This window comes from Brassica rapa, chromosome A01 (genome assembly GCF_000309985.2).
Source record: "Brassica rapa cultivar Chiifu-401-42 chromosome A01, CAAS_Brap_v3.01, whole genome shotgun sequence".
In the NCBI taxonomy this organism is placed as follows: Eukaryota; Viridiplantae; Streptophyta; class Magnoliopsida; order Brassicales; family Brassicaceae; genus Brassica; species Brassica rapa.
In genome coordinates, this window is record NC_024795.2 from 25,573,213 (window position 1) to 25,587,217 (window position 14,005).

Consider the following 14,005-nt stretch of genomic DNA (forward strand, 5'->3'; position numbering starts at 1 on the left):
AATTATATTCAATGTAAATATTGTTAATTTATTATTTGACTGTTACCGCATTTGGTAGTTAACCAGTCATAAGTCACCCGCAAACGTACCAATTTTTAACCGTAGTACCAGTCGTACAAATCTCTTAAAACCGCTAGAAACCGTAATTGCCCGCATCCACAAACTCCCACAACCGCAACCGCAACCGCTGCGTTTGAACCAGTCAGACCCTAAATCCTTAAACTCAATTATTTGGAGGTAAATAAGACTATTTTGTTTCATTTTGACTAGTCTCTGGTTAATTAAACGTTGTCTTCAGTCTTCACTGTTGAGTCCACTCAATATTAATAGTAGTTACCACACAAAAGTAACAGAAAAATAGTTGAGGATAGTATTTCACAAATATTAATGTAATTTAGGATTAATGTTATCTAATAAGTCAAAAGGGCCCTGATTGATTTGAGGATATAAAAGCATGACTCTAATAGCAACTCCATCCTAAAAGGAGTTTTTAAACTATGACATGGGACATTTCATGTTTCTTTTAAGAATAACTCAATTTTTATACTAATATTTCCTTTTAATTGTTTCTGAGAATTTCTCACTCATTTTAGCCAGGGATGGAGATATTTCAACTCCAACCACTTTAGTTAAGTTAAAGGCTTGTTAGTTGAGAAAGGGGTAATTAAAAGTTTGTTTGTTGAAACAGAAGAAAAAGATGAATTTCTCCTAACAAATCATCTTAAGTTAGTTTTGTTGAGACGTAACTGTAATGTTAGAAATTGTTTTTTCCTACAGTAAAAGTTTTGAAATGTTGTTGTGATTGTCAACAAAAAAGGACGTGTCAAATCACAGACAATAGTGGAGTGATTTATAGACAAGCATACAGCAACACTGTATGTGGCAAGTATATCTTGCTCGATTGATTGGTCTGTTTTGAGCAAAATATGAATATCAAACGTATCTATTGAAGTGCTGGACCGTGTGTGCTCTCTAGCTATTTTGATTTAATAGGAATCTGCTTTTTTGGTATTGCATTGCACCAACTCAAAATTATGATGTGATCGGAATCTTTTGTCTTTCTTTTGTCTATCATATCCACACATGCGTGGGAATCCCTGCTACTGTTGTTTATTTTATGAATTTACTTTTAATTAGTTTTCTCCCGTTCATTGTATAGCTTATGGATTTCGTTTTAAGAAAATAAAAATATTATATCACATAAAACAAAAGGATAATAAGTTTAAAATACATCAAGGTGTGTGTTTCGAAAGGGAAATTTACGATTTACACTTGAATATCCCTTATATATTAAAAGAGAAGCATTACAACATATTTTTGTACCTACATATCATCACCATAATCATTCTTAGAATTTTTAGAAAAATATGTTGGTCCATATAAATATATAATAAGCTTTTTATTAAACTAACCATAAATTAATCATAAATATTCTTCATTATTTCCTTAAATAAAAATCACGGAATTACCTAATGTGGTTAAAGTATATATATGACAATTAATGATTTTGAATAATAAAGATTTGATAAAAATTAGTATATTCTCTATCATTTTTTTTAATTTTAAATTATTAAAATAAATTAAACAACCACATTAACTATGTAATAAAAATTTAGATTTTTTCGTATATTTTATATTTTGAATTTTTAAAAACGAATATAAATGACTTAAGTTGCTAAAAATCTCACATATAAATTTTTGTGATCCATGGTTTAAAATTTATGTTATAACAAGATACAAATGATTACAAAATTACATAAATAGGAAGTCTCATTTAATAAATATTATATATATATGTATATTAATAGTTCTTAAAAATAAATTATATACCATATAAAATACATGAGTATTTTAATTTCGAATTTGCTTTGAATTTTTTTTATAAACATTTTGAAAATAATTATTATTTCATAATATGTAAAAAATATATAATACTTGAAAATAATTTATATATAATATTCATTCCGTGCAAGGCGCGAGTCTTAACCTAGTATATTATTATTAACAAAGTTCAACACCCAAAAAACTAGACAAGTTCACCCAAAAAACTAGACAAGTTCACCCAAAAAAGAGAGATGTAGTAGTATAAGTAATAAGTAATAACTAACGAACCGCATGCTTATGTATTATTGGCATCATTTTTATATTTGTATTTGAATATGATTTTTCTCTTATAAACCACACTAAAAATAATCTATAAGATAATTAAAAAAGACTTTGCGGCTTAAAAGTCACTAATATTCATATTATATCATCAAAATTAAGTGCTTTCTGTTAGATAACCGTATAGGTAATGAGCTTTACATATCACATGTGGGAGACTAATTGAACACATCACATTTTAATATTAATTATTTCCTTTAAAAGTATTTAATGGCAAAGCCTAAAATGTTTGTTGTATTTATAACCACTTTTTATCAATCGACACTTTTTTTTTTTGGCATCAATCAATCGACTACTGGCGCCGATTATTTATAAAACTACTGTTATAAGGTGTAGAAAACTGGTTGATATAGTACGGCACCTCTTTAAACTATTCAATGAATAAGCTGATTGATATTTATTTGAATCAGACTTTTTTTTTATTTAGATTTTCGCTTATTTCCTATTTGTCTCATTTCAAACGGAATTTTTTTATGAATTTTCATATGGAAGCAGAAATGAAATAATGGAACGAGAAAAAAAATAAAAAATAGCCCACATGCATGCACTATAAATTACAAGAGAGTTTGCTTACAGTCAATGATTCAAAGTTAAAATCATGCTGTAAAAATAAAGGATCCCTTTGTAACATATAAAGAAATAAAGGAGCGTATTGGGAAAACTGGAAAAGCGACAAGTTACAGATTTCACATAAATAAATGTAAGAGGCATCGTGATATAGTTAATTTAAACATTTATATTGACAAAATTCCAGCTCAGTAATGTTAAGTTGTTGTTGTTAAAAATAAATCCTATAGAAAGAAAAGTTAATATGATCATTGAGATTATAACCGTGTTGGGTCACTGCTTACTTGTACATGGTAATTGAAAGTGATGTTTACAGTAGTTCTTCATAATTAAAAAATCCTATCTACTTGCTAATAAAGCCTGATTTTGTTAATCAGGTAGACGATCTTGTCTTAATCCCGCTGTCTATGTCTAATCATTTCCATTATACTGTTGTCTTCCTGCTGTTTTTCCCTGCTTCTTAGAAATTTCTTTGTAAAAATACTATTATAATTGAGCTCACATGTTCTTATATCGTATAAGAATATAGTTAGCCACCCTAAATATCGCAATATAACACAAAGTAATATCTTCTAGAAGTTAGTTTTTATTCCTTCTTTTTTTGAAACAAGTTAGTTTTTATTCCTATGATGTTTTTAGGGGTAAACTCTTATAACATCTTTAAACATAGCTGTTCAACAAAAATTTTAAAGTTTTATAAGAGAGTGATATAATATCAATACGCTATAACCTCTCATTTCAGAAGTCAGACATTGTTTTTAATTCCATTTTCGAACATACAATAGACTAAACTGAGTTTTTGAAATCGGTTGTATAGCTAAACTGTAAATTAAATGGCTAGCTAGGGTGTTTCCAATTATCAAAATCCCACTATTCCATAATTTCTTATACTGACTACACAGTCAATTGCCTACTAAATATGGGCTACCAAATCATGGTTGGTAGTGAGAAAGGCTGTTTGGATGTAATTAGGAATAGATGATAAGAGTCTCTTTAGCCGCATTACTTGACTGTTCCTTCATACACCAAAAGCCCTTTCTTCTAACCATTTTCAAACATAACATTGTTTCGTATTTTTGTTTCTGATTTCTAGAGCTAAAGCCTATAGTTTTCGAGGGTTTCCCTAAATCTGCATCGCTTTCTTTTTCTTCTCTCTTATTTTTTCCCCAATGTTTGACTAATTTCTCTCGAAATCATTATCTGTATAGGCCATTGTCATATATACTAGTTGTAGCATCCCGATTTTTTTTTCTTCTTATTAGGAGATCTCCTAATACCTAATACTTTTGGTTCTTCAATGTTTGACCAGTTCAGTAAACATTTAGTATTTTCTTTTTATTGTGTGTTTTGGTGTATTCAAATATTGAGTTTTGTTGTAGAATTTTGTTTCTAAATTTGTTTGAAACTCTGTTCAGGGCAATTCTAATGAAAACACATGATCCACTACCGCTTCGTTATGACTTATATCTCGCAGTAAATCATTGCAAATCCACTAGAATTTGAGAATATAAGTGATGATCTCAAAATATTCTTGTGTGACTTTTAGTCCCACTTGTATTGCCACCTTAAACCTAGATGCATCTTCTTTATATAACAAAGAGTAATAGGATAAGCTTGATTTTCAAGGGTGTCTCCTTCTTTACTTCCGACACGAGCTTACGTACAAACGCACCAAGTTAATCTTTCTTTGTTCATCATATCACTTACGTACTCTTTAAAACAACCAAATTAACCACGATGGGTTTTGTTTTAATTTTAAACTCAAGATCGTCTGTCAAACCTTCTTCTCTGGGTAGACGTATATCTCTCTCTCTACCCTTTTAGGGTTTCTCAAACCTTTTAGTATACTAGAGTGTCTTCGTGAGCTCTAGAAAGAATCAGAAACTACAGACTACAGTGTTTTTGTTTTGTTTTTTCCTTCAGACGCACAACAAAATATTCCTCAAATCGTTATCCGGAATAAATATTTATTAGAAAAATGTGTTTGAATATTTTAGAACGATAGTACTATTTAATTAGACGTTCTAAATTTTAAAAAAATAAGAAAAAGAGTGTAATGGACCCAAGTATCAATATTGGGTTTGCTGTAGCCTGTAATAAATCACATATTTTTGTTATAGTACTCACAAAATACAAAGAAAATTAATAAAATGAAATACAAATGAGACTTATGATGAGGGAAGGAACAACTTTAATCTTTTACTTTATAAGTAGGGAACACACAAGTGATTTTTCGGGTCGTGTCATGTGAATAAAGGCTAAGTTGCTCTGTAACCCAGCAGTGATATCCCATAATTCTTTTTGATTCAAGACAAATTCTTAAACCTAACCATTTTGATTCATCACTAACGAACGAAACATACATATTTTAGATTTCTGAAGATTTATAATACTGCAATCATGGACCAGTAATTATAATAAAGAAAAAATGGCAATCGAAACAGTTCTTTTTTGTTTTTAAGATTTTAAATATATACCATCTCTAAGGATTGTATTGTTCGTAGTCAGGACCAGCTTAATTGTGTCATGGGTGTTGGACAAAAAAAAAATAATTTCTAAATTATTATTTTTCTTTACAAAATCTGATAGATATATGTTTCTTTTAAAATACCAGAAACATTTTTAAAAATAAATCTATAGAAACAAAAAAATACTTTCATAAAAAAATTGGACTATTTTCTTATTTTTAATATAAAAATATATGTATTTTAAAAAATATCGGAATCTTATCTAATAAGAAATAGGGGGACAACGGATTGGGCCTGGGGTGGTTGCACCGCTCGCCCCTAGATAGCCGGCCTTGTTCGTAGTCGTCGGATGGTGTTGGTTAATGTAGTCGATGTGTATATCACTAATTACGTTCAAGTCCGACTGTATGTTGTTAAGAAAATAGATTAGAAAATTATAGCCTCTAAATTGAGGCAGAAACTAATCTGTTTTACTAATTTCACTTGGATAACTAATGATAAGTTAAGAGTTTTATGATTTCAGGTTTCAAAAATGTTATTTCGTTATATTTATTTATACTTTCTCCAAAATTTTAAGGCTTTCATATTTTTGAAAATGATTACAATATATACTAAGCACTTGTTAAAATTTTCACTAGAAACACCTGATAGATTTTAACTAAGCATGTTCCGAGAAATGATCCAGTATATACACATGAAGCTCATTTTAACCATTATGTTAATGACTTAATGTTAATATGGCATAGTATTTATTAAAAATAGGTAAATAAAAAGATGATTGGTGTTTGTGGGGACAGAGACATAGTCACATAAGCTGTCGAGAAAGACACGTGGCAATGATTACCAGTTGTCAGACTCCTCCTCCTCCTCTTTTAAACACACTCTCCTCCTCTCTCTCTCACAAACTCACTTCCCCTCACCAAAAGCTTTTCTTCTTCAGACATGGAGACTTGGGAGAAGCCATCTTCTAGAGGTCACCACCGTAACCCTTCCTTCTCCTCCACTCTCCTCGACCATATCTACCGCTCCATCGACGACAACTCCCCTCCCTTAGAACCCACAAGGAAGAAGAAACCTCTCCATGAGGATCTCGACACTTCTCCAGACAAACTAGTCTTTCACCGCCGCTCAATAGCTGCTGACTTCGAAAGATCCAGGCGAACCACCACCACCGCCGCCGCCGCAGACTCTGTTTTCCTCAGATATTCCAACTCCACCTCCTCTGACTCAAGCGGACTCTCCTCCTCCGAGTCAGACTCCTTCTACGGACGTTCCAAATCCTCTGCATCTCCTCCGCAACCTAAACCAATCCGTACCTCCGCCGTGAGCTCCGGCGAGAGAACCAACACTAAACAAGAACTCGGTGGCTTCTTGAGAACCAAGTCAAAAGCGTTGAAGATCTACACCGACTTGAAAAAAGCGAAACAACCAATCTCTCCAGGAGGACGGCTCGCTACGTTCCTCAACTCGCTCTTCACCAACGCATCCACTAACCCTAAGAAGCCCAAGAAAAACACCACTTCCATCTCTGTCTTGTCGGAGACACAGTCATCCTCCACCACGTGCTCCTCAGCGTCGTCTTTCTCTAGGTCTTGCCTAAGCAAAACTCCCTCGTCTAGTGGAAAATCTAAAAGGTCCGTACGGTTCTGTCCGGTGAATGTGATCCTCGACGAAGATTCCTCCGTTTACATCCCTTGCGGTAACGACACCAAACGTTATCGCCAAGTTATGGAGGAGGAGAATCGTCGCGTTATCGAAGCGGCCAAGGATCTTATCAGAACGTACCAAAAGAACAAGGATCTTTTGGCCGTGACAACGTGCCATGACGTTGAAGATGATGATGATGCGGCGAGTTGTGCTAGCTCGGATCTGTTCGAGTTGGAGAATCTTTCGGCGATTGGGATCGAGCGGTATCAAGAAGAGTTACCAGTGTATGAGACCACTCGTTTAGATAATACTAATCGAGCCGTTGCTACAAGTTTAACTGTATAATAATAATGTTTTAGTTAAGTGGTTGGGGGTGATTAGTGTATTTTTTTTCTTATATTGTTCTTTCTTAAATTCTCTTATGTTAGTAACTTTTGTGTAACAATATATATGTTAAATCATGGTATATTTTTGGGTCATAACTATGCAGCTTAATTAGCTACTCTAATTACTGCGAGGTTTAATCTAATCTTTGATCTCTGACAAAGAAAAATAGAGGGAACCAAGTTTTTCTATTACATTCTCTGTCACCAACTAGAACAGCAAAGAGTCGTTGCCTTTTCTTTGTTTCTCAACCTTTTCTTTAAGAATGCTTAAAATTCCATAAGAAGATATTTGAGTAAAAAACATATAATTAATTAAAAGTTAAAGATTTGATTTGATGCTACTAATAATGATCAATAAGATGAGCGAACAACGTGGAAGAGACGTTGGTCTCAAATGTCATTGACAATAGTATCCAACATTTGATTCTTTTCTTGAGTACTTTTTTTTTTCTGTTTGAATTTGATAGGATTGGCTTGTCTTTCTCTAAGCATGGCTTAAGATTATAATGGTGGTTTACTACTCTCGAATGTTTAGTACTTACACACTAGCTTTCTTTCCACTTTACCATATCGTCGATGATTAAACAACATTATGATGAACGTGGTATATTTTTTTTTTTTGTTCAAACCTTCATTCATTCATTTAAGCAACTAAAGTTCATCAGTACTAGCAATCTCAGAGAGACTGTTAGAGAGCTGAAACAAAGCATTTTTTGCCAGCCTATCAGCCGGTTCGTTACAAACACGAGAAATAAATCGAAACGAGATAGAGTTGAAGGAAGCACTCAACACGCCAATGTCATGGAGTATCCCTCTAATAGCAACCACAGCCTTGTTTCCTGTGATTATATCAATAAGACTTTTTGAATCCGATAAACAGATCACGTCTTTGATGCCAGAGAAAGCAGCCTTTGAGAGGCCTGCAAGTAACGCTAACGCTTCTGCTGCTAGGGCTGAGGCAATATAGCGTTTAGTCTCGGTTCCTTGGAAGCGGTAAGACCCTGCTGAGTTCGTACAAATCCAGCCAAGTCCACCTGCAAGAGAAGAAGCATTCCAGGCAGCATCCGAGTATAATATGCTAGCAACTTCCGGAACTTGATGAGAGTTCGAACTGACGTTGTCTTTATTTGAAACAGAGCTTTGTTTTCGGGGAGGCAGAGACTCTTGCCATTCCTTCGCTGCTCTAATCGCTTTTGCTAACATCTCTGTTTCTGAGAAAGACTTGTCTTCGAACAAGAACTGATTTCTGCTAGTCCACAAGACCCAAAGTAACCATGGGTATAAGGGTTTAGACAGACCTGTTGGTGGTAGATTTGTCATCCGGGAGCTCGATATAAGGAGGTCCTCCAACGAGTTGCAAACTGCTCGAGATGGAATTGCCATAGCTGGTACCAGGTCCCAGACTTTTCTCGCTATAGGGCACTCAAACATCACATGGAAAACAGATTCACTAGCTCCACATCTCTTACAGTTTCCTTCAACTTGCATTCCACGCCTAACCAGAGCTTCCCCTACTGCTAGAGCATTATTCTTCAGCTTCCATAAGAACTGTCTGATTTTTGGCGAGCATTCGACACTCCATACATAGCGTTTCCAGTTGAATGTTTGTACCGGGTCACCATTGTGAATTTTGGTCAGTGCGTACCCTGTTTTGGTTGAGTAGCTCCCTGATTTCTCCGGTAGCCAGACCAGCTCATCTTCTTGTGCTGCACACGCCGATAGCTTCATGATTTGCGCCTGATATTGCGGTAGATGGCGTTTTATCAATTCCACATTCCAGTCAGCTGAGTTGGGAAGCATCAAGTCCCTAACTCGTAGGTTCTGGTTTTGTTCAGTAGGAGGTCCCATGGGTGAGATTTGGGCTTCAGGAGACAGCCACTTGTCACTCCAGACCCTTATGGTTGCTCCATTTCCCAACGACCACCCCACTCCTTTCCTGATAACTTCCCGTCCCGCCAAAATACCCCTCCATCCATGAGATGCTGAGTTTGGGGCCGAGCAGGAGAGGAGATCAGAATCCCTACAGTATTTGTTGAGTAAAATCTGGCCAAGCAGGGAGTTCGGGTTTTTGAGTAATCTCCAAGTATGTTTTGCTAGTAAAGCATCATTGAACACCTCGATTTCTCTGAACCCCAACCCTCCTGCGCTTTTTGGAAGGGTGAGTCTGTCCCATGATATCCAACTCATTTTCCTGAGCTCTGGTTTAACGTCCCACCAGAAACGAGTAAGAACCGATTGTATCTGTTTGCAGAGCGAGACCGGTAGTTTGAAACAAGACATGGCATATGTCGGCATAGCGGCAAGGACTGCTTTCAGTAGGACCATCTTTCCTGCGCCAGATAGAAACCTACTCGTCCAGCTCTGAGCTCTTTGTCTAATCCGGTCCACTATAGAGGCAAAGATATCCCTCTTCTTTCTACCAAAATACTCCGGGAGGCCGAGGTATTTTCCTATACCCCCTTCATTGCTTATGTTCAGCTCTCTCTTTACCCGGATTCTGCATTCCTGGCTTGTTTTGGATGAGAATGTTATAGCCGATTTTGCTCTGTTGATACACTGCCCCGATGCCTTTTCATACCTGTCCAAGATGGTGAGCAAAGTCGCACAGCTTGCTGCATTTGCTTTTCCAAAGAACATGGTATCGTCGGCGAAGAGGAGATGATTTATCGGCGGGTACGTGGTATATATTCTCTTTCATATATCGATCATACACGTTACTGTTTATCGATGGAAAATGAATGGTCAGAACGTAGTTGAATAACCTACGTGCAAATATATATTCTCGAATAGTAAAAGTTCCAGTTCAAAACACTATGTACTATTGTAAAATAATGAAATCATGTATTATTAATAATTGTACATACGTGTGTCAGATTGACAACTTTCGATTTGATTGCGTTGATAGAACGAGAAAGAATCTACACATCTAACGTTATAGGTCATATTAATATATTCACATTTCGGAAATTTATTTGCATTACATGAAGAAATGACTAGAGTCCACAAACAAAGCAAAGCATGACAAAAATTTAAATTTAGTACAAAATAACAACTAACAAGATTGGACCAGCGAATCATATCATTATGATAAGCTATTAAAGCTAACACAAACATGCTATTTAGCTTATATTTTGTAATTAGTTAAGCATAAAAACAATTAGATTATTGCCTAGACAAAACTCAAAAGAAGGCTATAGTGGCTATGTAGTCAAAAGTGGCGTAGCCAAGGAAAAAAAATCAGATACAAAGGCAAGATCACATACATTAGTACGGACCCATTTTCCCACTTTCATTTTCTTTTCGTTTGTTTAGTAACTTTAATAAAACGGTTGTGTTTATTATTAATAGCTTGCAAATCCCGCATGATCGAGAATCAATCCTTCAATAGCTTCAACAAGAAAAAAGAGTTTCAAAAACAAATATTACAGGACACGAAAATTGAGATTTGTTTTGATTTATACGAGATCACTTAACAAATATACCTACGTGTAGGAAAGTTTTTTTCAGTCGCATTATAGAGAATCAAATACATTAATTGACATTGAGTTGATCATTCTCTTATTTTAGTCAAAATGTTAATGAGTCAGTGGATAAAACGGATACTTACGTCGGTAAGTACAATACATACACATTAATTTGTTTCTATTCGTGCGTGGTGGGTGAAGTGGGGAGGGAGTTGTGAAAAGTGAAAATATAATCATGAGAGTAACGTGCTGATTTAGCCAATTAATTAATAAAGTATGACTCCAACTATCAAATCTAGTCAATTAAATATTTAATTACCTTTCTATGTAAACCAAATATGGCGGTAAAGAGGAAATTGACAGTCTTTAAAGAATTACAAAGGTTTATTGTAGGAGACAAAACACTAGTTAGCTAAGCGGTGATATTTAAAATCATTAATAGTTCACTTAAAATTAATAATAGAGTACCAATATACAGAATGCACGTAGTGAACGAAGAAGTTTCGTCGTGATCATACAATTAATAACAGCATTTGGACAGCTATATCATACCATAAATTGGTATGTATTGTTATAAAGATAAAAGAATAATTAAGGGGCATACAATGTCCCATATCAACCACGCACAACTCGTCATTCGCATGCACTACCAGCTATTTCTATATATATATTAATAACTAGCTAGGGCTTACTACATTTCAAATAACAGAAGCTAAGACACACACTCGATCCACTATACGTATATTAAATTCGATAGTACTCAGTACTCACTCTCTATTTTTCTGGAGTGTGCACGTACGTGAACATGTCGTCGTAAAACGGTACATAGAGGCAATGGTGGTGGGACACTCTCAACAATACTATTAAGTATTAACTATCTCATGTCTGTAACTAGGGGTGGGCATTTTACCCGAAATCCGAAGTAGCACCCGAACCCGATCCGAAAAACCCGAACCGAAATCCGAACCGAAGTAGCAAAATATCCGAACGGGTATTGAATTAGGAGAGATTGGATATCCGAACCCGAACGGGTAATATCCGAACCCGAATGGATATCCGAAAATAACCGAACATATGATAATTAACCTTATATTTATAGTTTACATCTTTCATTTTATATAAAATATTTATATTGATACTACACATACTTTAAATTCATATGATATACATACAATTACGTAGAAGATGATTTGTTATTCGCTTAAAATGCATGTCAAACTTTTTATTTCAGCAATTAACAAAAAGTTACATCCAAAATTTAAAAACAATAACCAAATTAATGTCTTTTTAGTTTGAAAATATTATGTCCAAATCTATTAACCATGCAATCTATTAAAAATAAAAAAAAAAGTTAAGTGAAAAGTTATATATTTAAATACAAGAAATTTGAGAAATGAAAATTTTCATTTTTTTTTCTTCAAAATCTAAATATCCGAACCCGATCCGAAATAACCGAAACCGAACTTAAAATACCCGAACCCGACCCGAAGTACAGAAATACCCGAACGGGTTCTACACCTCTATAACGAAATACCCGAAAATCCGAAATACCCGATCCGAACCCGAACGGGTATCCGAACGCCCACCCCTATCTGTAACTGTGTATGTGTCTACGTAGTACGTACTATAGTTATAATAAATTTCGCGTTAAATTGACAATCAAGTTATATACAGCCTAAATATCACTCAAAAGATATAGATGAAATATATTTAAAGCAATTAATATATGTGTTTTCCTCCGAGAAATCTATTTTTTAGGAAACAAAGAGAAACTTAATTAAATTACATACAATATGGATCTACAATATGAAAGATACAATATAAAAAACTAGACGCCGAACATACAAAAGTTTAAGTGAAATTAGATAATTTAAAATAAACCAATATATCAAAAGATCTATGTTGTATCAAAATAAAACGAAATACTTCTTCAAACGATCTAAACAATGGTTTTATAAAATTTAGTCAGTAAAGTTGAATCTCTTTACAATAAATAAGTCTAACGATGATAAAAACTAAAGATCAGCCACAAAATGACGATTTTATACATAAAATATAGAATCTAGAGATTGAATAAGTATAACTCGCTTATTATTAACCTGAGAAAATCACTCAAAACTCAAGTCCTCAAACTCTAAATCCTCACAAGCTATGTCACAACTTGACATCTTCTTATATAGGACTTATAATATCCTAATCCTATTAGGTAACATAATTAGATAACTCCTAAACACTTTATGTTTCCTATTTTCCATATCTCGGTAGGATTAGGTCTCAGACTTCCTTCTCAAGCTTTCTTATCCTTCAAGCTTATTTCAACATTCTCCCCCTTAAGCTTGAACTTCATCTTCGAAAGATCTTGCACTCCAATGAGATCTCTCATCTCTAAGAATTTGACTCGCCCCAGTGGTTTGGTCAGGATATCCGCTCTCTGCTCGGTTCCAGGCACGTGCTCCACTTCTATCATTCCTTTCTCAACACACTCACGTATGAAATGAAATCTAGTGTGAATATGCTTACTGCGACCGTGAAAGACGGGGTTCTTCGTAAGAGCGATGGCTGATTGATTATCAATTCGAATGAGCACCTTTTCACAGGCTTCTTCGTTTATCTCCTCTAGCAGGTCGTGGAGCCATATTGCCTGCCGTGCAGCCTCCGTTCCTGCCATAAATTCTGCCTCACAAGACGATAGAGCCACAGTTTCCTGTTTTGTTGATGCCCAAGTGATCGGACATTCTCCCAAGTAGAAAACATGACCCGTGGTGCTTTTGCCGTCGTCTGGATCCACGTTGTGGCTACTGTCACTGTAGCCAACGAGTCTTGTTGGTTTCTCTGTGTGCGTGTTTTTGAAGTTCAGTCCATACTCTGTGGTGCCTTTCAAGTATCTTAGACACTGCTTCATTGCCACTCCGTGCGATTCCTTAGGATCCTGCATGAATCTACTTAACACACCAACAGCGTAAGAAAGGTCGGGACGGGTGTGAAGAAGATAGCGCAGACAGCCGATCTTCTTTCTATAGTCCGTTGCATCGATTGACCTTTCTTCCTCTGACTTTGAAAGCTTAGAGCCAGATTCCATAGGTGTTTGAACCGGGTTACAAGCTTTCATACCTGCATCCTCGAGAATCTTCATCGCGTATCTCCTTTGGCTCAATGCGACTCCTTCTTGGTGTTGAGTTACTTCTATCCCAAGGTAGTATGTTAACTCACCAAGGTCGCTCATATCAAATTTCTCGGCCATCTCTTTTTTGAACTCGTAGATGAGCTCAACGTCTGATCCTGTCACAAACAGGTCGTCGACATAAACAGC

General features: G+C 35.2%; 1 protein-coding gene across 1 annotated transcript; it reads left to right on the forward strand.

Moving 5' to 3' along the window:
- The first annotated feature begins 201 nt into the window (after window positions 1–201).
- LOC103842430 (protein BIG GRAIN 1-like A) lies at window positions 202–7,324 on the forward strand. The gene has a single exon (XM_033276912.1). It carries the CDS (start codon window positions 6,141–6,143, stop codon window positions 7,188–7,190), a length of 1,050 nt encoding a protein of 349 aa, XP_033132803.1. The 5' UTR covers window positions 202–6,140; the 3' UTR covers window positions 7,191–7,324.
- Window positions 7,325–14,005: the final 6,681 nt, after the last annotated feature.